The sequence below is a fragment of the Leguminivora glycinivorella genome, chromosome Z (assembly GCF_023078275.1).
Source record: "Leguminivora glycinivorella isolate SPB_JAAS2020 chromosome Z, LegGlyc_1.1, whole genome shotgun sequence".
Taxonomy (NCBI): Eukaryota; Metazoa; Arthropoda; class Insecta; order Lepidoptera; family Tortricidae; genus Leguminivora; species Leguminivora glycinivorella.
The window spans coordinates 28661949-28688368 of record NC_062998.1 but is presented as its reverse complement, the minus strand read 5'-3'; the positions used below and the strand labels follow the sequence as shown (position 1 = coordinate 28688368).

Here is a 26420-nt window from a genome sequence, read left to right as displayed (position 1 = left end):
AAGGGTAGCGTCCTATATGTAGCAGATTAATTTTACCACCTTAAAAATCCAAATGAGTAAAAAAGCGCACACACTTTTCCACGCCGTCAAAAGATCCACACAAAATCATTAAATCACCGAGTGCTCTAATTTCATATCACCAGTGTCCGTCGAAAAGGGTTCTATATTTTCAGTAGGTATGACTCTGTCGTATAGAAAATTTGTAGTTTGTGTTAGAAAATATCATAAAATAAAAAAGTAGAACTGAAAGATTTTATTCTCTCAAAAACCGTAGGTATGCCTAATTACTACCTATTAAATTGGGCATAATTATTAGAGCCATATGTACTATTGAAAACTGTAAAACGTCGCGCGATAGGTAGGATGGATTACAAAACTGCGGCAATTGTTCACTATAATACGGGCTGCTTCATTTCAAACATCCATAGTTTCTAATTTATTTCTAAATACCTTCTTATAAGGATAGTTCATCTAATCTTCACTTGGAAGATGACATAAGTAGAATAAATTTTAAATTTTTCGTAGGATTGTATTAACGTAATGGTGTATGTATGTAGTTGAAAACTTAGCATCCGTGACGCCCCTCAGCGTTACCTGATCGCGCTCTGTGCAGTCATGTGCGTCAAATTGTAAGGGCAGGTTTTATTTCCTCTATCCGTTCCCAGTTTTGCGCTCCTCTTGTAAATAGGTACATACTTAGGTCAACCGGTCAATCCTACCAACGAACTTGTGAAAACAACCCTTTGCAAAATTTTTTGCCACTTGCGGTGAGCTGAAGAAATTAGTATGTGTACAATCGAGTCTAAAGAGACTTACATTTTTTTTTCTTCAATCGGTGTGAGTTATCGCTGTCATTGGGTAGTTTTATTAAAAAAAGGCATTTTATTTTAAAACATCGAAATCTCATTCGTCATGTCAAAACATTCAGGGTCCAGTAACTTAAGAAAATGATATCCCAAAAGTCTTAAGAATCAAACTCAATCACGCAAATTACTCTCTTGTCTCAATAGCAGTATTTCGGAAACAATGCTTCGAATGGTTTAATACATGTAAATGAATCTTGATTCGCAGCGCAAGAAAGCGAAATCAGCCTGCGATGGTTGCAGCGATTTTGATGTTTTTTCCGCTTTCTAAATACGGCCCGGTGCTATATGTATGACTTAGACCAACAGCTGTCGTGATATAGTATAGGTGAACACCCAGAGCACACAGTACATTCACCCCATTATTTAATGTGATGGGATTTGTATCTTAGTATGTGATGGGTTTAAGTATTTCACCACCCCATTGCCTCCAGTGGGTGTAGTAGATGTTAACCGCGTGATATGGGTTTTATTGGGGTGTGAGGCTAGCAACCATCCAAATTACTGAAATATCACAATATCGCTTTCTTTCATAATTGCTAATAGTGGCTCCGAAACTTGAAACTTTTTTGTGATCTGCCCATCGCTTTTGGGAATACAGTATGTAATATGTACTTAGGATTTGTATAGCAGAATTTTCGATATGTGCTCGATTTTTGCAGTATGAGCCGTCGCTGTCGTGCGTCGCATCACGCAACCTTATCGTCGTTGCTCAAAATGACCGGTGATCCGGTGACCTCTCATGCATCTAAGTAACTATTCTCACGGCATGTTAATCTTCCAATTTCGACTAATAATTCACGCTCTCTATTCAGTGAAACGTATCATGAATTACCTACATGTTTTTTGGCATAATTACTTTTAGATACAAGATCAGAAATATTATCTAGAAGTTTTCACTTAGATCTTCCATTTATATGTTGTATGAAAACTATACGGACAATTACATCCAATTGTGACTAAGTCTCTAGATTGTAATCTAGAAAATAGTATGTTCTCGAATTAGACCGTATCAAAGGAATAGGGTCGAATAAAACATCCCTATTGTTAGTTACCAAATCCAGGATTAGTAACTAAGAACCTCCGAAATTATTTATTTTAGTAGCGTGGGTAACTCAGGAAAAAATTAGACTGCTCGTTATCTTGTACTAAATTGTTTTCTCCATACTTCATTTCCTATTACTATGGTTTGTTCTATTTTAAATAGCATTTTTGAATTTTTTACAGACACGTGAACAAGGCTTGTTAATTCGGTCGCTTAGTCAGTAATTATATAATAATAATAATAATAATTCGTTCTAAAGTATTATATTATACTATATTCAATTGTTGGATACTGAATAATATTGTCGTTTTTTACAGGACACTTGCGAAGTGAGGAGGCTTCGAACATCGGCATGCGGCTGAAGCGGTAGCGGCAGAATGGCCGCCGTAGCGCTGGCTCTGGGGCTGCTGATACTGGCCGCGCCCTTATCAACTCATGCTCAAGGTATTGATCATGGACCTATGATGTTTTTTTTCCGCACTAGTTCGCAAAGTACCTAGTCCATTTCTTGTAAAGTCGAAACTTCAAAGCGCCATATGAAAAACGTCGTACGACACACGTGCAAAGAGGACATTAAATTCGTAACGCGTGTCGATTTAAAACACTACCTTCGGTCATGTTTTAATTTATCGTTATTCGTTTCTTCCTCTTTTCCGCACTTGTATCGTTATTTACTTTACATTGCATAATATATGGTCAGGAATTGCTGGTTGTAGGATTACCTTTCCGAACACGTGTTCCAGGAAGGATGAATTGCATAGTTTCTACAAAGTTACCGCTGCTGCGAGTAATTATTGTTTTTGACCTATTTTATGAGATTGTAAATGTGAGGGATAAAAAGGAACAATCAGAAAAAAGGGATTATCATGCAGTAACGATTCCGACGACATACCTATATTTTATGTATTTCACGGTCAAACTAGGTATCAGAAGGCCACCTATGAATACCAGCTTATAATTTTTATTATATCATTCACCCTTCGCTTCGAGTGATACATTTGTGGTGTGACAAACCACAATAAAAACGCATGCAAAGACAAAGTGATTGCGAACTTAAATAGTTATTTGTTATACAAGGGGGCAAAGTTGTATTTTAACGCCGAGTGTGGAATTGAAAAACGAGCAAGTGAAAGGATTCTATAGTTGAACCACGAGCGAAGCGAGTGGTTCGAGAATAGAATCCTGAACTTGCGAGTTTTTTAACACACGAGAAGTAAAATACATTTGCACCCGAGTGTAACACAACACTTTTCCCCTCATTATAGCGAGGAAACTACAACGCAAAAAATGCGTTTATCACTGCTTCCAGTAGTTCCACAGGTAGTAAATCATCTTTATTACTAGATTCACCTACTTTTATCAATTTGAAGCAGTTAATTTGACTTTATTCAAGGTCAAATTACTTTACCCACTAGTGGATAAAATGCGTTTTTACCCGCTGGTATTAAAGGACAAAACACGTGTTTCCGAGCTAGTGAGGGGAAAATATAATTGGAGTCTAAAGTAAATTAGTAAGAAAATTGTTATTAGAGCATGTAATCGAATTGTTCACTTTTCTGTGTTTCATTAATCGATAATATTGGTTCGCGTGCCTGAATGTGTTTCATTAACCGATAGAATTGGTTCGCGTGCACAATTTTACTACATGTAGTCAGATTCATGTGAAGTGTTTTCTGACCGGTCAAAAACTGAGCGCGCGAAAATCCAACCTAGTAAAGAGGCATTTAGGTACAACTGTCCAAAAGGCCCGAATTAAAACTGTAAAACCGTGTGCCGAAGTGTAGGTACCTACCTAAGTTATGGACAAAAATCTGTATAAATATTGGGCGACACAGATCATACAAAGTTCGTCCTAGGTTCAAAATGTAAAGCAAGCACAAATAACGTAACTGTAGCGATCCTTACCGGATTTCAAACACAGGGCCAGGTTTGTGATCTAATGAGTCAGATTGATCGTAATAAAACCCGGACAAGTGAGAGTTATTAATTTATAGTCGCGTTGCAAGGTTCCAAGGTTCCGTACACCACAAGAAGGGCGTAAGCGCCTCTTTTTTTAAAGGCACTTAAGTTATTTTTGCGAATAATCAATATTTTGAACAATTTGTTAAAAAAAAAACAGAAATGAATTTATTTGTAATAATTTCAAACGCGCTCACCAATTTGTAACTCCTTGCAGCGGCAGTAGTGAAATTCGTAATTTGAGTTTTTTTTCTTATAAGTCCGATTTACGCTTGACTGTAGTCCAAAAAACTTTGATTTTTAATTTTCACTTTTGCTACTGCAGTAATTGCAGTAGGTATCCAACTAAATTTAGACGCAGCCCTGTTGACTAACACGTATCTAAACATAACCTGCGGCAAGAGTACAATTAAGGATGTAATTGTTTGGGTCGACGACCTACATTGCATGGTAAAGTGCAAGTACCTAGGCACTGGAGTGGCGTTCATTAATGGGTACGTGGCCGGTGGGCAGTGCAGGCAGAGTGGTTCTAGTTCAGCACGCCATGTCATTTGCATAGCGCACCGGCAGTTCTGTGTAGTAATGTCTTCAAATGAATTAACTTCCTTTACCATCGTTTCCACTATAATCACATAATACTTCTAAATAAATGCAGTGGACTAATCCCAATAAGGCCTAGTTACCCTCTGGGTTGGAAGGTCAGATGGCAGTCGCTTTCGTAAAACTAGTGCCTACGCCAAATCTTGGGATTAGTTGTCAAAGCGGACCCCAGGTTCCCATGAGCCGTGGCAAATGCCGGGATAACGCAAGGAGGATGATGACTTCTAAATAAATGCAGTCTAAATGTTTTTAGGGTTCCGTACCAAAAAGGTAAGAAGCCCTTATGGCGCGACTCTGTCTGTCTGTCACATTCCTAAATATCTCGAGAACTTACTTTTGCTATCGTTTTGAAATTTGGCATAGTTATGAACATTATTAAGTTTATTAACCTCTACAAATTGAAAGTATTATTTTTTATTCATTCATTTTAGAAATTATATTAATTGTAGAAAATGGCCTAAATGAAAGGGGGGGCAAACTGTAAATTTCAAGATACTAGGTCAAGTGGGGTATAGTTACAAAGAGCTAGCTCAAATTGTATATACACCGTGTTTCATTTAACACTAAAAACCTGAAAACCGTTTGTTCAGAATCGAGAGTAGAATCGATTGAGCTATATCTTGATGGGGGTAATATTTTTATTAAAATTAGTATTATTAGTTATTTTTTATGTGCCTATTCTATTGTATTCGTAATACAACATTGTGTATATCGCATTGCTAGAGGTTGTTTACCTTTTTCAGTATTTGGGGGTATTAATACTGGCTGGTTACTTGGACGATTATTTTTTCCGCAACGAGTTTGACGTTGTTTGTCAGTTTATTCTTAATGTTTATCATAAGTCATAACAATTTGAACTCGTACCTAATTACAACCTTGTCATTTTGAATAATGGGTTTAAATTTGCTTACTGCGATTACCTGTGCAATTTGAAGTCTACTGTGACAAAGCTTTAAAGTGTTTTACAGTGACATCTTAGCTGTCTATTGGTAAACGTTATGTCGTTGCAGTAACGTACACAAATAAATAGTTTTATGGTTTATGATAGTAGTTAGCAATTACTTTATTGAGTGTAGAGCTAAAAGTCAAGTAGAGCTGTACAGAAAATTAAAAATTAAATTAAAAAAAAAGTAACCATCAGATTAAAAGATTAATACTCTAGATGAGTTTAAAAAAATAAAAATCAGTTGGGGTGTCTGAGGTTTTGAGTGATACCGGTAACACGTTGTATAAAAACTGTTTTTCCCCCCTTTTCTCCGAAGTTTACCAATGAAATATTATGAAACATTTTTTTTTTTTTTACTGAAAATAATATTTATCTAGATAGATTTATTTTAAACATAACATTAAAACTAAAGTTAAATCTAAAAATAAGTAAAAACTACATAACAAACTATACCTATATACATATAAAAATACTTACCTACCTACGTACAGTAATAGCCCAGTTATAAGAAAAATACCCCTTCCAGTAGGTCGGCTTGCGGCATGGACCCCATGACACTGGCGGCGTTACCTCTTTGTATCGCAAGTGATATACGTTGACAGAGGTACGCGCCAGCCCTGGGGTCCCCTGTGGTGTCGACCAGCCGTGCCGACAGTGCCCCCATGAATGATTTCATATCGGCCGACCAGGGACCCAAAGTCTCAACTGCGAGCGCTGCAAACTCGTAGTCGTTATTAAGCAACGACGAGTATTTACGGCGCTTGAGAATTTGGGCCTGGTCAGCCGCAGCTCCGGCCTGAATGCGAGTCCGCTGAATGTGGGACTGAGCAAAAGTGTCTACACACGTTGCGTCCCACACCAGGGTCCTTCCGAGTTTCCACGGCACCAATGTTGCTCCATCGGGCCGCTTGCCGTCGTCCCTTGTCATGCCTACGGGTTCTAACACCGCAGGCACAGAGACGGTGACAAGCGCGCGACGGACCAAATCGTTGATTGTGCCGTGGCGGAACATTCGGCCGGCGCTTCGGGAACATGAGAGGCCGTGTCGGCCCAGCTGGTCCACGTCCTTGCCGCAGATGCAGGTATGCGGAGCACATATTCTGGATCCAAGCCTTAAGCATATTGCTATCCTTAAGGTACTTGGATCCAGAATAGTACCGATCGCTCGCGATGGCAGAGCTTGCAGCCAGTGGCCCGACTCTGGCGCTGAAACAGCCAGTATGCGCGCACGTTCGTAATCGTTCGGGCTTTGTTCGATTATTGACGCATGGGCTATTTTAAGACGTGAGGAGTCCCAATCCCGCTGACAATGGCGGGCAACTGGGATGTCCGCACTCGGACACGACTCACACCATGCCTCCCTGGCCTCCCTCAGGTTCGCCATCTCATCGTCAAGCATCGTGGAACGGTTTAAGATAATGCCGACGAGAGAAAGCGAACCGTAAGCAGAGGACAAAAAAGCAGGTAGAGCCACGCTAGTCGATGTGCGAACACCCAGTCCCCCAAATCTTATAGGGAGAACCGCTTGGGCCCATGAACTGTTTTCAAAATGAATGTTCAAAATTTTTGATAAAGTGACCTGAAGGGAGGAGTCAATGGAAGAAAGGATTGATGGGAATTTCCACATTTGACAACTACGGAGTAAATACATAAATTTTGGGGTGAAAAGACAGAAACGGATGATGAAAAGCGCAATGTGGGGATTAATTTTAAACAGAAGATCAGATGTACAATTGAATAAATTAAGTTTGCAATTGACTACTGGAGTGACCGATTCATCGAAAATTGGGGAGCCTAAAAGGGTGAGGGATGATTTAGAGTGGACAGAAATATTTGGAAACATTGAAAGTGAATTATGAAACATTGGTTTTATGCTAAATATTACAGGAAAAATTAAATCGTAGGTATATCTTAGAAACCATTTTTTTTATAAAAGAAAACCTTTCGGAACTTAACTTTCAATTTAATTAGGTACCCTTCCGAATGTATATCGTACTTCAAATTCACACGAGATTTTACGTAAAAAATCTCTTTCAAATAAAGTAAAAACGATCGAAATCGGTTAACATTATAAAGAATTATTCCACACTATACCTACAGCAAAGAGGATCGGGTACGGAGTTACATATTATATCTTTGCTATACAGATAGCGCAAATTAGCGATTTCACCGAGAGATGGCGCTATACCTATACTTCTAGTCAAGTCTTTAGAGTTATATGAGAACCATGAGATTATTTTAACAATTGAAAGTTTGTACGGATACGGAACCCTCGGTGGGCGAGCCCGACCCGCACTTGGCCGGTTTTTTTTAACTTCTGTAATACTTAATAAGACGTGGGGGGCTAGTGTGGCCACCGAGCATTATAGCCGCTCCACTTGGCCAGGTATTCTCAATGCTTGCCAAGCACGAGCTAGTTGAACCCTCGGCTGGGTCTCGTCGTAACTATAGTAAAATCACCTTTGATTCGTCTTACAGAGTCTTGTCTTACCTGTGTTCGCGATTGGAAACTGTTGCGTGGGCTGCCCATTGTTGCGAACACCGGCAGGGTCGTCACTTCCTTCCATTTAAATAGGTACTGCTAACGCTAAATGCAATAACACCAAATAACTGTCTTGCTGCTACTACCGTGATAGTTTTTTCTTTTTAATATAGGCTATAGGGCTTTTGAAATTTGTTGTAGGTATGTGTGAGATTTGTGAGATTTTAGATAAGTATTTTTATAATTGTTAATTTACGTATCGGCCATAACTTTAACAGCATCATGGGGTCTCATCCGGAACAGTGCAAAATTATTTCCAAATAGAAATCATAGATGGCGCCAAGTGTCACGATTGACGATTATTATTTTTTTATCAAATAGATTTAAAGGTATTTGAAGCGTCATAAATTAAGTACATTATAAATTAAATACAAACATCGATGACAACACAAATTTAATGCATTATTTTAGAATTTTTTAAAGAAATAATATCACGTAATATATTGCTACTGACTATGACGCAACAACGTGAACAACCTGCGCGCGACAGTATCGAGCTACCTAAATTTTATTGCATATTGTCACTAGATGGAGCTGCCACTATCTACAGTATACTGCCAACGAAACGGTGAGATGTGTGCGTTCCGTTCATTGAGATATATGTACTAGTACTACGTACTATAGGCGACGTTGCCAGACGGAAACTCTGCACAAGCTGACAAATGCGCGGAGTGCGCGAAGCGGTAATTTACGCGTAGAGTAGTAAGTCCACCATCAGATGTGACACATTATTATATTCCGCCTGTCAAAATTATTTATTTATTTACAACTTAAAAAATACAAAGTAAGCGATCACTGCCGCCCATGGACACCCGAAACACCAGGGGTGTTGGAGGTGCGTTGCCGGCCTTTAAGATGGGTGTACACTCTTTTCTTGAAGATTTATCTTCTTCTTTAAAATACAAATATATACTTATATATAATAATATATATATAGTGCGGTCAGTTTTTTTGGACAAAGCGTATCCATTGTTCTCTTTTTTCATGACCAGGCCAAAGAAAACAGCAAAAAGTGAGCGTGCTAAAAATTAATACAATTTTACTCAATAACTATTAACAATCAAAAAACAAATTAACTTTTTTTTTATATTATAGTAACATAATTCATAAAGTAGTAAGTAGTTACCTAATAATTTTCCAAATTGAAATAAATATATTTCGCAAATCTATTAGAGGTGAAACACATTAGTAGGAACAATGAAAATGGCACATCTGCGCGGTTAACTTTTTAGTCTATGATTGCGTCACCAAAATGGCGGCAGCCTCGCTCCCGCTCGCGTGTTCGTAGAATATTCAGCTGTCGGCCGATAATATTTGTTTGTGTGCGTTAATAATGTATACGTTTGTAGTAGTGTGCGTGACAAAAATGTCGTCTATTAAACAGCTGCCAATGATGGAAATTCAAATTAGTTGAACAATTTCCATTGAAAAAAAAAAGTTTGTAATGCATCGGTCCGAATTGCGGATACTAGTTTTATCATCTTTTAGTAGATATAATTGAATGTAAAATTATTTATTTTGCCTGACACTCTTGAGTATTTTTTATGCCGTTATTTTAATTTTACAATATAATATTTGGAATATAGTGCTTATAATTATTAAATATAAAACATTTTTTAAATACTTTTTGATACAAAATCATACTTCATTGATTTGGAACAATGCTTTTTATCGGACCCACATCCGACACTATCGGAAGCGTTTATCGGATGTAGGATGTCGATCTGACACTCGATACCGGATCGGATAATGTGAAAACGGCCTAAGCATTAAGAGCGCTTTCAAAAAATCTGCTTGCTCGCATTTCGACGCCGGCGGCGCTGGCGTGCGCCTGTGTGCAGACGCACACTATAACCAGAAGCATAACGATTGTAGCCTGCGGTACAGACATAGCGTGCGATCCTCTTCGAACCAACCTTACGTGCGGCTAGAGCGAAAGGGATAGCATTCATGGTCGGTACCGCCACGCCGTCAGTAGCGTTGCGGACTAACCATTATTGATACTTGCGTAAAAACACCACCATATATATTACATATTTGCATACATGATTTCGTGCATAAATACTTGACCTTTTAGTTTAATTATTAAACTTATCACAGTTTTTTTTATTAAAACGTGTGTAGCCTTGGAAGAAATAAATTAAAAAACTTTTATAATATAATAAATTGTGTATATAATATTGTCTTCTGTCACCGCGATAGTTACTCATGAAATAAATTTATGGAATCAGATTATATCGCGTATAATGAATATAATCCGTTTTCTTAGTTTTATTTCATTTTGTATATGATATGTTTTCTAGGTTCTTTTCGGTGAAGGAAAACATCGTGAGGAAACCGGACTTATTCCAATAAGGTCTAGTTTACCCTTTGGGTTGAAAGGTCAGATGGCAGTCGCTTTCGTAAAAACTAGTGCCTACGCCAAATCTTGGGATTAGTTGTCAAAGTGGACCGCAGGCTCCCATGAGCCGTGGCAAATGCCGGGATAACGCAAGGAAGATGATGATGTTTTCTAGGTACATATATATAATGGAACTAAGATCGGTTTTCTTCAATTTTAAGTAGTTTTTTTTTATATTTAAAATGTGTTTTTAGGGTTTCGTAGTCAACTAGGAACCCTTATAGTTTCGCCATGTCTGTCTGACTGTCCCTCCGTCCGTCCGTCCGTCCGCGGATAATCTCAGTGACCGTTAGAACTAGAGAGCTGAAATTTGGTACCAATATGTATATCAGTCACGCCGACAAAGTGCAAAAATAAAAAGTGGAAAAAATGTTTTATTAGGGTACCCCCCTACACGTAAAGTAGGGAGTGATTTTTTTTTTCATTTCAACCCTAACGTATGATTTATTGTTGGATAGGTATTTAAAAATGAATTACTGAAATCGTTTTTTGATAATATTAATATTTTCGGGAATAATCGCTCCTAAAGGAAAAAAGTGTGTCCCCCCCCCCTCTAACTTTTTAACCATATATTTAAAAAATATTTAAAAATCACAAAAGTAGAACTTTATAAACTTTCTAGGAAAACTGTTTTGAACTTGATAGGTTCTGTAGTTTTTGAAAAATATGGAAAACTACGGAAGAGCCGAGCGGCTATTTACCAACGCGGCTTTAAAAACCGGCCGAGAGCGTGTCGGGCCACGCTCAGTGTAGGCACTGAGCGTGACCCGACACGCTCTCGGCCGGTTTTTAAATATTATGTTGTTTTAATTGCATGGAGCACAGGAAGGTCCACATATAGGTATTAGTTTTTTGTAAGGAAATACAACTCTACGCTACGCCTACCTGCTTTAGTTGACTGTTGACACACTGAGACAGTGGATGCGCCAGAGTATAAAAGAGTGATTACCATCTCTTGTCAAAGATCTTGTTGAGACGAATCAAACGAACCCAAACACGAAGTGGTTTCAAGACCTGGTCGTGGAATACTCTTGACTACCTTCCAGCTTCATCATCAGATCCTGGGTACCATCTCTTGTCAAAGATCTTGTTGAGACGAATCAAACGAGCCCAACCACAGAAGAGTTTCAAGACCTGGTTGTTGAATACTCTTGACTACCTTCCGGCTTCACCATCAGATCCTGGGTACCATCTCTTGTCAAAGATCTTGTTGAGACGAACCAAACGAGCCCAAACACGAAATGGTTTCAAGACCTGGTTGATGAGAACTCATGACTACCTTCCGGCTTCATCATCAGATCCTGGGTACCATCACCTCTTGTCAAAGATCTTGTTGAGACGAACCAAACGAGCCCAAACACGGAGTGGTTTCAAGACCTGGTTGATGAATTCTCTTGACTACCTTCCAGCTTCATCATCAGATCCTGGGTACCATCTCTTGTCAAAGATCTTGTTGAGACGAACCAAACGAGCCCAAACACGAAATTGTTTCAAGACCTGGTTGATGAGAACTCATGACTACCTTCCGGCTTCATCATCAGATCCTGGGTACCATCACCTCTTGTCAAAGATCTTGTTGAGGTGAATCAAACGAGCCCAAACACGAAATGGTTTCAAGACCTGGTTGATGAGAACTCATGACTATCATCTGACTTCATCATCAGACTTATATTGACCGGGATATAGACCGTGATTACCTTTTTGATTTTTGTCGAGCTCCCGATATTTCGATGCAGTTGCATGCATCATGATCACGGAAAACTCAATATAAGTCTAATGAAAATAACCGTGAATCATTCAAAACTCTTATTCATCATCAGATCCTGAGTACCATCTATTGTCAAAGATTTTGTTGAGACGAGTCAGTAACCTAAAATGATATTCAATAATAAATAATACTTACTAAAAATATTAGTCAAGTTAATTAGTTAGTTACCAAAGTCGTCAACCCAAGGATCAAAGTTTTCGGTCGCAGTATACATGCAACAGTACAGCCAAACACGCACACAAGTGCGGTTTTGGACACGGCGGGTGCCGCACACAATGACAAAATAACTTCGCGATCGTCGAGCCGCGTGCGGAGCGGACTAACATACATCCTGCCTCTACAAGCTCTGCCGCGGTACTGACATCGCAAGCGCGCGTAACCGGTAATAAGGAGGCATTTTTAAAAAATCGTCAAAAATATTAAATTGCAATTAATAGAAAACTTTTGCATAAAATCTGTTTGAGTAAGCGTTGCAGATTATCTATATAATATAAAGCTACAACCCGACTGACATTTTTCCAAAAATAGGCAGAAGGAGTTTTTGCAGGTGGCAGTGTTTGGTGTGGTCGTATAGAGTTTGGTCCTGCGACCCCGGATAGATCAGACCGTCGGTCTACCGGTTCCGGGTAAAAAAATGTTGGACGGCCTGGCCAAACGGCTGGAGTTAGCCGGGGAGTGTTCGACCAAATGTCACAGAGGACCCTGGGCAGTTTTTGACGCCGCCATTTTTTTTTCAAAATGGCCGACTTTTTTTTTTGACGATTTTTCAAGTTTGTCATATAGAGCTCAAATTTTGGTCGTAGAATCTCCAAGCGGCCTTGATTCGAATAAAATAAAAAAAAATTGAAAAATGCTACAAATGTGGGAAAACTGGCCACTTTTATTTTGTATGGCAACTTTTAAACCGTAACAGATAGCCGAGGGGTGCTCGACCAAATGTCATACAGGTATCCGAGTAGAAAAAAGTTGCATTAAAAAAAATTCAAAATGGCCGACTTTTTTTTTTGAAAAATTTCAAAATGGTCCTAGCGCGCTGAGATTTGGCACACGGGTGAAAGGTCGCCCCAAGATTAGTATTCAAAAAGAAAATTTTGAAAAATTCAAAATGGCGGCCTTTGAGGGCCAATTGAAATTTGAGTGGAGGTTTTTCTTTTAATTACCATAGCTCCGTAACGGTACAAACAAGTGAAAAGTGCTCAAACAAATGTTATACAGTCACCTGAGGTCCATCGAATGGCATTTAAAAAAAATCAATATGGCCGACTTTTTTTTTTGAAAATTTTCAAAATGATCCGAGCGCGCTGAGATTTGGCACACGAGTGGACAGCCGCCCCAAGATTAGTATTCAAAAAGAAAATTTGGAAAAATTCAAAATGGCGGCCTTTGAGGGCCAATTGAAATTTGTATGGAGGTCTTTTTTTTTAATCCCCATAGCTCCGTAACGGTAGGCAAAAGGTTAAAAGTGCTTGAACTAATGTTGTACAGTTCTCTGAGGTCCATCGAATGGCATTTACAAAATTTCAAAATGGCCGACTTTGAAATTTTTTTTTTTTATTTTCGGTCCGAGCGCGTTCAAATTTGGCACGTGGTAAGAACGGGGGCCAAAAATAGAAATGACAAAAAAAAAATTTGGAAAAGTCAAAAACGGTGGCGAGAGGGGACAAAGTCAAATTTCCCTACCAGTTTGTATGGAGGTTTTTTTTTAAATCCCCATAGCTCCGTAACGGTAGGAGAAAGGTTAATAGTGCTTAAACTAATGTTGTACAGTTATTTGTGGTCCATCGAATAGCATTTACAAAATTTCAAAATGGCCGACTTTGAAAATTTTTTTTTTTATTTTCGGTCCGAGTGCGTTCCAATTTGGGACTTGGTAAGAACGGGGGCCAAAAATAGAAATGAGAAAAAAATTTTTTGGAAAAGTCAAAAACGGCGGCGAGAGGGGACAAAGTCAAATTTCCCTACCAGCCTGAGGGAGCGTTCCACAGCCCAACGGTCATTGCTCCGGTCCAAGTTCCGAGCTGCGTACAGACAGTGCTCCCAAGCAAGAAAATATAAGTAAAAGTGTCTAAAAAGCGACGCGGCGGGCCGGAGGCCGCAGGCCGGAGGTCCAACTTCCCTACAAATCCTACAATCCCCACAGTAACTACGCGGAGGACCGAAGGCCCGGAGCGTGTCTGACAGGCTCCCAAGTACGCGAAGGCCGCAGGCCGAGCTGCGGGCAGAGTGCTCCCAAGCACGCGAAGGCCGCAGGCCGAGCTGCGTGCAGACTGTGCTCCCAAGAAAACAATAACAAAAAGTATCTAAATAAGCGAAGCGGCGGGCCAAAGGCCCGACGCGGAGCTTCGAAACCCAGCGAAGGCCGAAACCCGAGCTCCGCGTAGGGCCGAAGGCCCGGAGCGTCCCTGATCGGCTCGCCGGCGGACCGGGAAGTTGGAGTTTAAACACGACCCAATAGTAAAAGTGTCTTAGAGAAGCGAAACGACGGGCCGGAGGCCGCAGAATGCGCGCTTGGTCGCCGATCTGCGGCGGAGTGGGCCGAGACCTCGACGCGACGCCGCACTTGCGTCGCGCGAAGCGCAACAGCATTTTAAAACATTATTATTGTACAAATATAATTATATAAATACACCTGTCGCCACATCATTATACTTATTTTATTTACTATTATACTTATGTATTTCTTACATAATAATATTCATTTCCATAATTCTAATTAACTACGCGCCTGCTTTCGAGTGCTTTAAATTTTAACAAATCAATGCATCCTTTGGTCGGGGGCTGGGGCCTCTCAACTCAAGGTCGCCGGCGCCGTGGTCGCGGGGCGCGGGGCGTGGGGCGCGGGGTGGGGCGCCGCGGATCTCATTCATTCAATTCCGCTTGCATGTGTTGCGGACAGAGCGAGTATATTATACGTACGCGGCGAGCACACCACACATACAAGCCGCACGGCAACGCCATCTAGTAATGTTCGACTTTAAACGTCCATGTGACGTTATAGGTTTAGTGCGTGAAAGCTAAAACAGATGTCGCAAGATGTTGCAGTTTGATGACTATTTCGACGTAGGATACTGAAAAGAGTTTTGTTGGCCACGCGTGGCTACTGGCGCCATCTAGCTCTTTGAGTGTGGATTAAATTTAGCCTACAGGTCTAGAATACTTAGGACGGCGCCCATTTTTAGTATGGGATTAGGTATCTGTACTAGTATTATTTGATCTGTGACAGCATCTTCGAAATATAGATGCGTAACCCTAGAGTGTCTTTATCAAGACTCAAGAGTGTTTAATATGCAATAACGCGAGCACGAGCACTTACAAGGACCCATACTATGACCATATATGAGCACCGTTCGTGAACGTACTGCATGGACACGAAGAAAAAATAGAAATATAGCTAGCCGGATGATTCATAATATACATACCTGTGCATATCCGCTCTCGGCTTCGCTCTCGTTTACCTCAGGACAGTGATTACCACTGGAAAGGCAGCTTTATTACGCACAAAAACCGGTAGTCCTATACCATGGGGTCTCATCCGGAACAGTGCAAAATTATTTCCAAATAGAAATCATAGATGGCGCCAAGTGTCACGATTGACGATTATTATTTTTTTATCAAATAGATTTAAAGGTATTTGAAGCGTCATAAATTAAGTACATTATAAATTAAATACAAACATCGATGACAACACAAATTTAATGCATTATTTTAGAATTTTTTAAAGAAATAATATCACGTAATATATTGCTACTGACTATGACGCAACAACGTGAACAACCTGCGCGCGACAGTATCGAGCTACCTAAATTTTATTGCATATTGTCACTAGATGGAGCTGCCACTATCTACAGTATACTGCCAACGAAACGGTGAGATGTGTGCGTTCCGTTCATTGAGATATATGTACTAGTACTACGTACTATAGGCGACGTTGCCAGACGGAAACTCTGCACAAGCTGACAAATGCGCGGAGTGCGCGAAGCGGTAATTTACGCGTAGAGTAGTAAGTCCACCATCAGATGTGACACATTATTATATTCCGCCTGTCAAAATTATTTATTTATTTACAACTTAAAAAATACAAAGTAAGCGATCACTGCCGCCCATGGACACCCGAAACACCAGGGGTGTTGGAGGTGCGTTGCCGGCCTTTAAGATGGGTGTACACTCTTTTCTTGAAGATTTATCTTCTTCTTTAAAATACAAATATATACTTATATATAATAACTAGTTTTTTAAAGGTGCGCGGGGCCCGAGGGCCCCGCGGTGTTCTTTTTTTGTTTTTGTGCTTTGCTCTTCGTGTTTTGCTTATGCTTTTGCTTTTTGTTTTTGTGTTTTGCTTTTGCTTTTTGTTTTTGAGCTATGCTTTTTTGATTTATTGCTTTGCTTGTTTGCTTTAGCCTTTGCGTGCTTGGGAGCACTCTCTGCCCGCAGCTCGGCCTGCGGCCTCGCGTGCTTGGGAGCCTGTCAGTCAGACACGCTCCGGGCCTTCGGCCCTCCGCGTAGTTACTGTGGGGGTTGTAGGGATGTTGGAGCTTAAACACGACCCAATAGTAAAAGTGTCTTGAGAAGCTCACGACGGGCCTGCGGCCTGCGGCCTCCGGCCCGTCGTTTCGCTTCTCTAAGACACTTTTACTATTGGGTCGTGTTTAAGCTCCAACTTCCCGGTCCGCCGGCGAGTCGATCAGGGACGCTCCGGGCCTTCGGCCCTACGCGGAGCTCGGCCTTCGGCCTTCGCTGGGTTTCGAAGCTCCGCGTCGGGCCTTCGGCCCGCCGCTTCGCTTGTTAAGATACTTTTTGTTATTGTTTCGCTTGGGAGCACAGTCTGTACGCAGCTCGGCCTGCGGCCTACGCGTGCTTGGGAGCACTCTCTGCCCGCAGCTCGGCCTGCGGCCTTCGCGTGCTTGGGAGTCTCTCAGACACGCTCCGGGCCTTCGGCCCTCCGCGTAGTTACTGTGGGGGTTGTGGGGAAGTTGGAGCTTAAACACGCCCCAATAGTAAAAGTGTCTTGAGAAGCTCACGACGGGCCTGCGGCCTGCGGCCTCCGGCCCGTCGTTTCGCTTCTCTAAGACACTTTTACTATTGGGTCGTGTTTAAGCTCCAACTTCCCGGTCCGCCGGCGAGCCGATCAGGGACGCTCCGGGCCTTCGGCCCTACGCGGAGCTCGGCCTTCGGCCTTCGCTGGGTTTCGAAGCTCCGCGTCGGGCCTTCGGCCCGCCGCTTCGCTTGTTAAGATACTTTTTGTTATTGTTTTCTTGGGAGCACAGTCTGCACGCAGCTCGGCCTGCGGCCTTCGCGTGCTTGGGAGCACTCTGCCCGCAGCTCGGCCTGCGGCCTTCGCGTACTTGGGAGCCTGTCAGACACGCTCCGGCCTTCGGCCCTCCGCGTAGTTACTGTGGGGATTGTAAGATTTGTAGGGAAGTTGGACCTCCGGCCTGCGGCCTCCGGCCCGCCGCGTCGCTTTTTAGACACTTTTACTTATATTTTCTTGCTTGGGAGCACTGTCTGTACGCAGCTCGGAACTTGGACCGGAGCAATGACCGTCGGGCTGTAGAACGCTCCCTCAGGCTGGTAGGGAAATTTGACTTTGTCCCCTCTCGCCGCCGTTTTTGACTTTACCAAAAATTTTTTTTTCTCATTTCTATTTTTGGCCCCCGTTCTTACCAAGTCCCAAATTTGAACGCGCTCGGACCGAAAATAAAAAAAAAAAAATTTGAAAGTCGGCCATTTTGGAATTTTGTAAATGCCATTCGATGGACCTCAGATAACTGTACAACATTAGTTTAAGCACTATTAACCTTTTTCCTACCGTTACGGACCTATGGGGATTTAAAAAAAAACCTCCATACAAACTGGTAGGGAAATTTGACTTTGTCCCCTCTCGCCACCGTTTTTGACTTTTCCAAATTTTTTTTTCTCATTTCTATTTTTGGCTCCCGTTCTTACCACGTGCCAAATTTAAACGCGCTCGGACCGAAAATAAAAAAAAAAAATTTCAAAGTCGGCCATTTTGAAATTTTGTAAATGCCATTCGATTGACCTCAGATAACTGTACAACATTAGTTCAAGCACTTTTAACCTTTTCCCTACCGTTACGGAGCTATGGGGATTAAAAAAAGGACCTCCATACAAATTTCAATTGACCTTCAAAGGGCGCCATTTTAAATTTTTCAAAATTTTCTTTTTGTATACTAATCTTAGGGTGGCTGTCCACCCGTGTGCAAAATTTCAGCGCGCTCGGACCATTTTGAAATTTTTCAAAAAAAAAAGTCGGCCATTTTGATTTTTTTTTAATGCCATTCGATGGACCTCAGGTGACTGTATAACATTTGTTTGAGCACTTTTCACTTCTTTGTACCGTTACGGAGCTATGGTAATTAAAAGAAAAACCTCCATTCAAATTTCAATTGGCCCTCAAAGGCCGCCATTTTGAATTTTTCAAAATTTTCTTTTTGAATACTAATCTTAGCGCGACCGTCCACCCGTGTGCCAAATCTCAGCGCGCTAGGACCATTTTGAAAATTTTCAAAAAAAAAAAGTCGGCCATTTTGATTTTTTTTTAATGCAACTTTTTTCTACTCGGATACCTGTATGACATTTGGTCGAGCACCCCCGGCTATCTCTTACGGTTTAAAAGTTGCCATACAAAATAAAAGTGGCCAGTTTTCCCACATTTGTAGCACTTTTCAATTTTTTTTTATTTCATTCGAATCGAGGCCACTTGGAGATTCTATGACCAAAATTTGAGCTCTCTACGACAAACTTGAAAAATCGTCAAAAAAAAAAGTCGGCCATTTTGAAAAAAAAATGGCGGCGTCAAAAACTGCCCAGGGTCTTCTATGACATTTGGTCGAACACTCCCCGGCTAACTCCAGCCGTTTGGCCAGGCCGTCCAACATTTTTTTACCCGGAACCGGTAGACCGACGGTCTGATCTATCCGGGGTCGCAGGACCAAACTCTATACGACCACACCAAACACTGCCACCTTCAAATCCCCCTTCTGCCTATTTTTGGAAAAATGTCAGTCGGGTTGTAGCTTTATATTATATAGACTAGTTTTTTAAAGGTGCGCGGGGCCCGAGGGCCCCGCGGTCTTTCTTGTTGCTTTTTGTTTTTTAGCTTTGCTTGTCTGTTTTTTTGCTTTGCTTATTTGTTTTATTGCTTTGCTTGTTTGCTTTAGCCTTTGCGTGCCTGGGAGCACTCTCTGCCCGCAGCTCGGTCTACGGCCTCGCGTGATTGGGAGCCTGTCAGACACGCTCCGGGCCTTCGGCCCTACGCGTAGTTACTGTGGGGGTTGTAGGGAAGTTGGTGCTTAAACACGACCCAATAGTAAAAGTGTCTTGAGAAGCTCACGACGGGCCTGCGGCCTGCGGCCTCCGGCCCGTCGTTTCGCTTCTCTAAGACACTTTTACTATTGGGTCGTGTTTAAACTCAAACTTCCAGGACCGCCGGCGAGTCGATCAGGGACGCTCCGGGCCTTCGGCCCTACGCGGAGCTCGGCCTTCGGCCTTCGCTGGATTTCGAAGCTCCGCGTCGGGCCTTCGGCCCGCCGCTACGCTTATTATGACACTTTTAATTATTGTTCTGCTTGGGAGCACAGTCTGTACGCAGCTCGGCCTACGGCCTTCGCGTGCTTGGGAGCACTCTGCCCGCAGCTCGGCCTGCGGCCTTCGCGTGCTTGGGAGCCTCTCAGACACGCTCCGGGCCTTCGGCCCTCCGCGTAGTTACTATGGGGGTTGTGGGGAAGTTGGAGCTTAAACACGACCCAATAGTAAAAGTGTCTTGAGAAGCTCACGACGGGCCTACGGCCTGCGGCCTCCGGCCCATCGTTTCGCTTCTCTAAGACACTTTTACTATTGGGTCGTGTTTAAGCTCCAACTTCCCGGACCGCCGGCGAGCCGATCAGGGACGCTCCGGGCCTTCGGCCCTACGCGGAGCTCGGCCTTCGGCCTTCGCTGGGTTTCGAAGCTCCGCGTCGGGCCTTCGGCCCGCCGCTACGCTTATTATGACACTTTTAATTATTGTTCTGCTTGGGAGCACAGTCTGTACGCAGCTCGGCCTGCGGCCTTCGCGTGCTTGGGAGCACTCTGCCCGCAGCTCGGCCTGCGGCCTTCGCGTGCTTGGGAGTCTCTCAGATACGCTCCGGGCCTTCGGCCCTCCGCGTAGTTACTGGGGGTTGTAGGGAAGTTGGCACCCCTCCCAGGGACGCTCCGGGCCTTCGACCCTACGCGGAGCTCGGCCTTCGGCCTTCGCTTGGTTTCGAAGCTCCGCGTCGGGTCCTCCGGCCCGCCGCGTCGCTTTTTAGACACTTTCATTATTGTTCTGCTTGGGAGCATTCTCTGCCCGCAGCTCGGCCTGCGGCCTTCGCGTGCTTGATGGGAGCCTCTCAGACACGCTCCGGCCTTCGGCCCTCCGCATAGTTACTGTGGGGGTTGTAGGGAAGTTGGCGCTCCTCTCAGGGACGCTCCGGGCCTTCGGCCCTACGCGGAGCTCGGCCTTCGGCCTTCGCTTGGTTTCGAAGCTCCGCGTCGGGCCTCCGCGGCACTTTACTTATATTTTTAGACACTTTTACTTATATTTTTTTGCTTGGGAGCACTGTCTGTACGCAGCTCGGACCTCGAACCGGAGCAATGACCGTTGGGCTGTGGAACGCTCCCTCAGGCTGGTAGGGAAATTTGACTTTGTCCCCTCTCGCCGCCGTTTTTGACTTTTCCAAAAAATTTTTTTTCTCATTTCTATTTTTGGCCCCCGTTCTTACCACGTGCCAAATTTGAACGCGCTCGGACCGAAAATAAAAAAAAAAAATTTCAAAGTCGGCCATTTTGAAATTTTGTAAATGCCATTCAATGGATCTCAGATAACTGTACAACATTAGTTTAAGCACTATTAACCTTTTTCCTACCGTTACGGAGCTATGGGGATTTAAAAAAAAACCTCCATACAAACTGGTAGGGAAATTTGACTTTGTCCCCTCTCGCCACCGTTTTTGACTTTTCCAAATTTTTTTTTCTCATTTCTATTTTTGGCCCCCGTTCTTACCACGTGCCAAATTTGAACGCGCTCGGACCGAAAATAAAAAAAAATTTCAAAGTCGGCCATTTTGAAATTTTGTAAATGCCATTCGATGGACCTCAGATAACTGTACAACATTAGTTCAAGCACTATTAACCTTTTCCCTACCGTTACGGAGCTATGGGGATTTAAAAAAGGACCTCCATACAAATTTCAATTGGCCTTCAAAGGGCGCCATTTTGAATTTTTCAAAATTTTCTTTTTGTATACTAATCTTGGGGTGGCTGTCTATCCGTGTGCAAAATTTCAGCGCGCTCGGACCATTTTGAAATTTTTCAAAAAAAAAGTCGGCCATTTTGATTTTTTTTTAATGCCATTCGATGAACCTCGGGTGACTGTATAACATTTGTTTGAGCACTTTTCACTTCTTTGTACCGTTACGGAGCTATGGTAATTAAAAGAAAAACCTCCATTCAAATTTCAATTGGCCCTCAAAGGCCGCCATTTTGAATTTTTCAAAATTTTCTTTTTGAATACTAATCTTGGCGCGACCGTCCACCCGTGTGCCAAATCTCAGCGCGCTAGGACCATTTTGAAAATTTTCAAAAAAAAAAGTCGGCCATTTTGATTTTTTTTTAATGCAACTTTTTTCTACTCGGATACCTGTATGACATTTGGTCGAGCACCCCCCGGCTATCTCTTACGGTTTAAAAGTTGCCATACAAAATAAAAGTGGCCAGTTTTCCCACATTTGTAGCATTTTTCAATTTTTTTTTATTTCATTCGAATCAAGGCCGCTTGGAGATTCTATGACCAAAATTTGAGCTCTCTACGACAAACTTGAAAAATCGTCAAAAAAAAAAGTCGGCCATTTTGAAAAAAAAATGGCGGCGTCAAAAACTGCCCAGGGTCCTCTATGACATTTGGTCGAACACTCCCCGGCTAACTCCAGCCGTTTGGCCAGGCCGTCCAACATTTTTTTACCCGGAACCGGTAGACCGACGGTCTGATCTATCCGGGGTCGCAGGACCAAACTCTATACGACCACACCAAACACTGCCACCCGCAAAAACCCCCTCTGCCTATTTTTGGAAAAATGTCAGTCGGGTTGTAGCTTTATATTATATAGACTAGTTTTTTAAAGGTGCGCGGGGCCCGAGGGCCCCGCGGTGTTCTTTTTTTGTTTTGCTTTTGTTTTTTGCTTTTTTGCTTTTGCTTTTGTTTTTTATGCTTTGCTTTTTGTTTTAGAGCTATGCTTATGCTTTTTGTTTTTGAGCTATGCTTTTTTGCTTTTTTGCTTTGCTTGTTTGTGCTTGGGAGCACTCTCTGCCCGCAGCTCGGCCTGCGGCCTCGCGTGCTTGGGAGCCTGTCAGACACGCTCCGGGCCTTCGGCCCTCCGCGTAGTTACTGTGGGGGTTGTAGGGAAGTTGGAGCTTAAACACGACCCAATAGTAAAAGTGTCTTGAGAAGCTCACGACGGGCCTGCGGCCTGCGGCCTCCGGCCCGTCGTTTCGCTTCTCTAAGACACTTTTACTATTGGGTCGTGTTTAAGCTCCAACTTCCCGGTCCGCCGGCGAGCCGATCAGGGACGCTCCGGGCCTTCGGCCCTACGCGGAGCTCGGCCTTCGGCCTTCGCTGGGTTTCGAAGCTCCGCGTCGGGCCTTCGGCCCGCCGCTTCGCTTGTTAAGATACTTTTTGTTATTGTTTTGCTTGGGAGCACAGTCTGTACGCAGCTCGGCCTGCGGCCTTCGCGTGCTTGGGAGCACTCTGCCCGCAGCTCGGCCTGCGGCCTTCGCGTGCTTGGGAGCCTCTCAGACACGCTCCGGGCCTTCGGCCCTCCGCGTAGTTACTGTGGGGGTTGTAGGGAAGTTGGAGCTTAAACACGACCCAATAATAAAAGTGTCTTGAGAAGCTCACGACGGGCCTGCGGCCTGCGGCCTCCGGCCCGTCGTTTCGCTTCTCTAAGACACTTTTACTATTGGGTCGTGTTTAAGCTCCAACTTCCCGGTCCGCCGGCGAGCCGATCAGGGACGCTCCGGGCCTTCGGCCCTACGCGGAGCTCGGCCTTCGGCCTTCGCTGGGTTTCGAAGCTCCGCGTCGGGCCTTTGGCCCGCCGCTTCGCTTATTTAGATACTTTTTGTTATTGTTTTCTTGGGAGCACAGTCTGCACGCAGCTCGGCCTGCGGCCTTCGCGTGCTTGGGAGCACTCTGCCCGCAGCTCGGCCTGCGGCCTTCGCGTACTTGGGAGCCTGTCAGACACGCTCCGGGCCTTCGGCCCTCCGCGTAGTTACTGTGGGGATTGTAGGATTTGTAGGGAAGTTGGACCTCCGGCCTGCGGCCTCCGGCCCGCCGCGTCGCTTTTTAGACACTTTTACTTATTTTCTTGCTTGGGAGCACTGTCTGTACGCAGCTCGGAACTTGGACCGGAGCAATGACCGTCGGGCTGTAGAACGCTCCCTCAGGCTGGTAGGGAAATTTGACTTTGTCCCCTCTCGCCGCCGTTTTTGACTTTTCCAAAAATTTTTTTTCTCATTTCTATTTTTGGCCCCCGCTCTTACCACGTGCCAAATTTGAACGCGCTCGGACCGAAAATAAAAAAAAAAATTTCAAAGTCGGCCATTTTGAAATTTTGTAAATGCCATTCGATGGACCTCAGATAACTGTACAACATTAGTTTAAGCACTATTAACCTTTTTCCTACCGTTACGGAGCTATGGGGATTTAAAAAAAAACCTCCATACAAACTGGTAGGGAAATTTGACTTTGTCCCCTCTCGCCACCGTTTTTGACTTTTCCAAAAATTTTTTTTTCTCATTTCTATTTTTGGCCCCCGTTCTTACCACGTGCCAAATTTGAACGCGCTCGGACCGAAAATAAAAAAAAAAAAAATTTCAAAGTCGGCCATTTTGAAATTTTGTAAATGCCATTCGATGGACCTCAGATAACTGTACAACATTAGTTCAAGCACTATTAACCTTTTCCCTACCGTTACGGAGCTATGGGGATTTAAAAAAAGGACCTCCATACAAATTTCAATTGGCCTTCAAAGGGCGCCATTTTGAATTTTTCAAAATTTTCTTTTTGTATACTAATCTTGGGGTGGCTGTCTACCCGTGTGCAAAATTTCAGCGCGCTCGGACCATTTTGAAATTTTTCAAAAAAAAAGTCGGCCATTTTGATTTTTTTTTAATGCCATTCGATGGACCTCGGGTGACTGTATAACATTTGTTTGAGCACTTTTCACTTCTTTGTACCGTTACGAGCTATGGTAATTAAAAGAAAAACCTCCATTCAAATTTCAATTGGCCCTCAAAGGCCGCCATTTTGAATTTTTCAAAATTTTCTTTTTGAATACTAATCTTAGCGCGACCGTCCACCCGTGTGCCAAATCTCAGCGCGCTAGGACCATTTTGAAAATTTTCAAAAAAAAAAAGTCGGCCATTTTGATTTTTTTTTAATGCAACTTTTTTCTACTCGGATACCTGTATGACATTTGGTCGAGCACCCCCCGGCTATCTCTTACGGTTTAAAAGTTGCCATACAAAATAAAAGTGGCCAGTTTTCCCACATTTGTAGCACTTTTCAATTTTTTTTTATTTCATTCGAATCGAGGCCACTTGGAGATTCTATGACCAAAATTTGAGCTCTCTACGACAAACTTGAAAAATCGTCAAAAAAAAAAGTCGGCCATTTTGAAAAAAAAATGGCGGCGTCAAAAACTGCCCAGGGTCCTCTATGACATTTGGTCGAACACTCCCCGGCTAACTCCAGCCGTTTGGCCAGGCCGTCCAACATTTTTTTACCCGGAACCGGTAGACCGACGGTCTGATCTATCCGGGGTCGCAGGACCAAACTCTATACGACCACACCAAACACTGCCACCTTCAAATCCCCCTTCTGCCTATTTTTTGAAAAATGTCAGTCGGGTTGTAGCTTTATATTATATAGACTAGTTTTTTAAAGGTGCGCGGGGCCCGAGGGCCCCGCGGTGTTCTTTTTGGGCTTTTGTGCTTTGCTTTTTGTGCTTTGCTTATGCTTTTGCTTTTTGTTTTTGTGCTTTGCTTGTTTGATTTATTGCTTTGCTTGTTTGCTTTTTTGCTTTAGCCTTTGCGTGCTTGGGAGCACTCTCTGCCCGCAGCTCGGCCTGCGGCCTCGCGTGCTTGGGAGCCTGTCAGACACGCTCCGGGCCTTCGGCCCTCCGCGTAGTTTCTGTGGGGGTTGTAGGGAAATTGGAACTTAAACACGACCCAATATTAAAAGTGTCTTGAGAAGCTCACGACGGGCCTGCGGCCTGCGGCCTCCGGCCCGTCGTTTCGCTTCTCTAAGACACTTTTACTATTGGGTCGTGTTTAAGCTCCAACTTCCCGGACCGCCGGCGAGCCAATCAGGGACGCTCCGGGCCTTCGGCCCTACGCGGAGCTCGGCCTTCGGCCTTCGCTTGGTTTCGAAGCTCCGCGTCGGGCCTCCGGCCCGCCGCGTCGCTTTTTAGACACTTTAATTATTGTTCTGCTTGGGAGGATTCTCTGCCCGCAGCTCGGCCTGCGGCCTTCGCGTGCTTGGGAGCCTCTCAGACACGCTCCGGGCCTTCGGCCCTCCGCGTAGTTTCTGTGGGGGTTGTAGCGAAGTTGGCGCCCCTCTCAGGGACGCTCCGGGCCTTCGGCCCTACGCGGAGCTCGGCCTTCGGCCTTCGCTGGGTTTCGAACCTCCGCGTCGCTTTTTAGATACTTTTACTTATATTTTTTTGCTTGGGAGCACTGTCTGTACGCAGCTCGGACTTCGGACCGGAGCAATGACGTTCGGGCTGTGGAACACTCCTTCAGGCTGGTAGGGAAATTTGACTTTGTCCCCTCTCGCCGCCGTTTTTGACTTTTCCAAATTTTTTTTTCTCATTTCTGTTTTTGGCCCCCGTTCTTACCACTTGCCAAATTTGAACGCGCTCGGACCGAAAAAAAAAAAAAAAAAATTTTCAAAGTCGGCCATTTTGAAATTTTGTAAATGCCATTCGATGGACCACAAATAACTGTACAACATTAGTTCAAGCACTTTTAAACTTTTTCCTACCGTTACGGAGCTATGGGGATTAAAAAAAAACCTCCATACAAACTGGTAGGGAAATTTGACTTTGTCCCCTCTCGCCGCCGTTTTTGACTTTTCCAAAAATTTTTTTTTCTCATTTCTATTTTTGGCCCCCGTTCTTACCACGTGCCAAATTTGAACGCGCTCGGACCGAAAATAAAAAAAAATTTTTTCAAAGTCGGCCATTTTGAAATTTTGTAAATGCCACTC

The 26420-nt window shown here is 43.3% G+C and overlaps 1 protein-coding gene across 1 annotated transcript in view; it reads left to right on the top strand.

The window, feature by feature from the left end:
* The first annotated feature begins 2281 nt into the window (after positions 1 to 2281).
* Positions 2282 to 26420, top strand: part of LOC125240825 (protocadherin Fat 4) — a 59798-nt gene continuing 35659 nt past the window's right edge. Inside the window, 1 exon segment of the mRNA XM_048148951.1 lies at positions 2282 to 2352. Coding sequence (XP_048004908.1) covers positions 2286 to 2352 — 67 coding nt within the window. The 5' untranslated portion in view covers positions 2282 to 2285.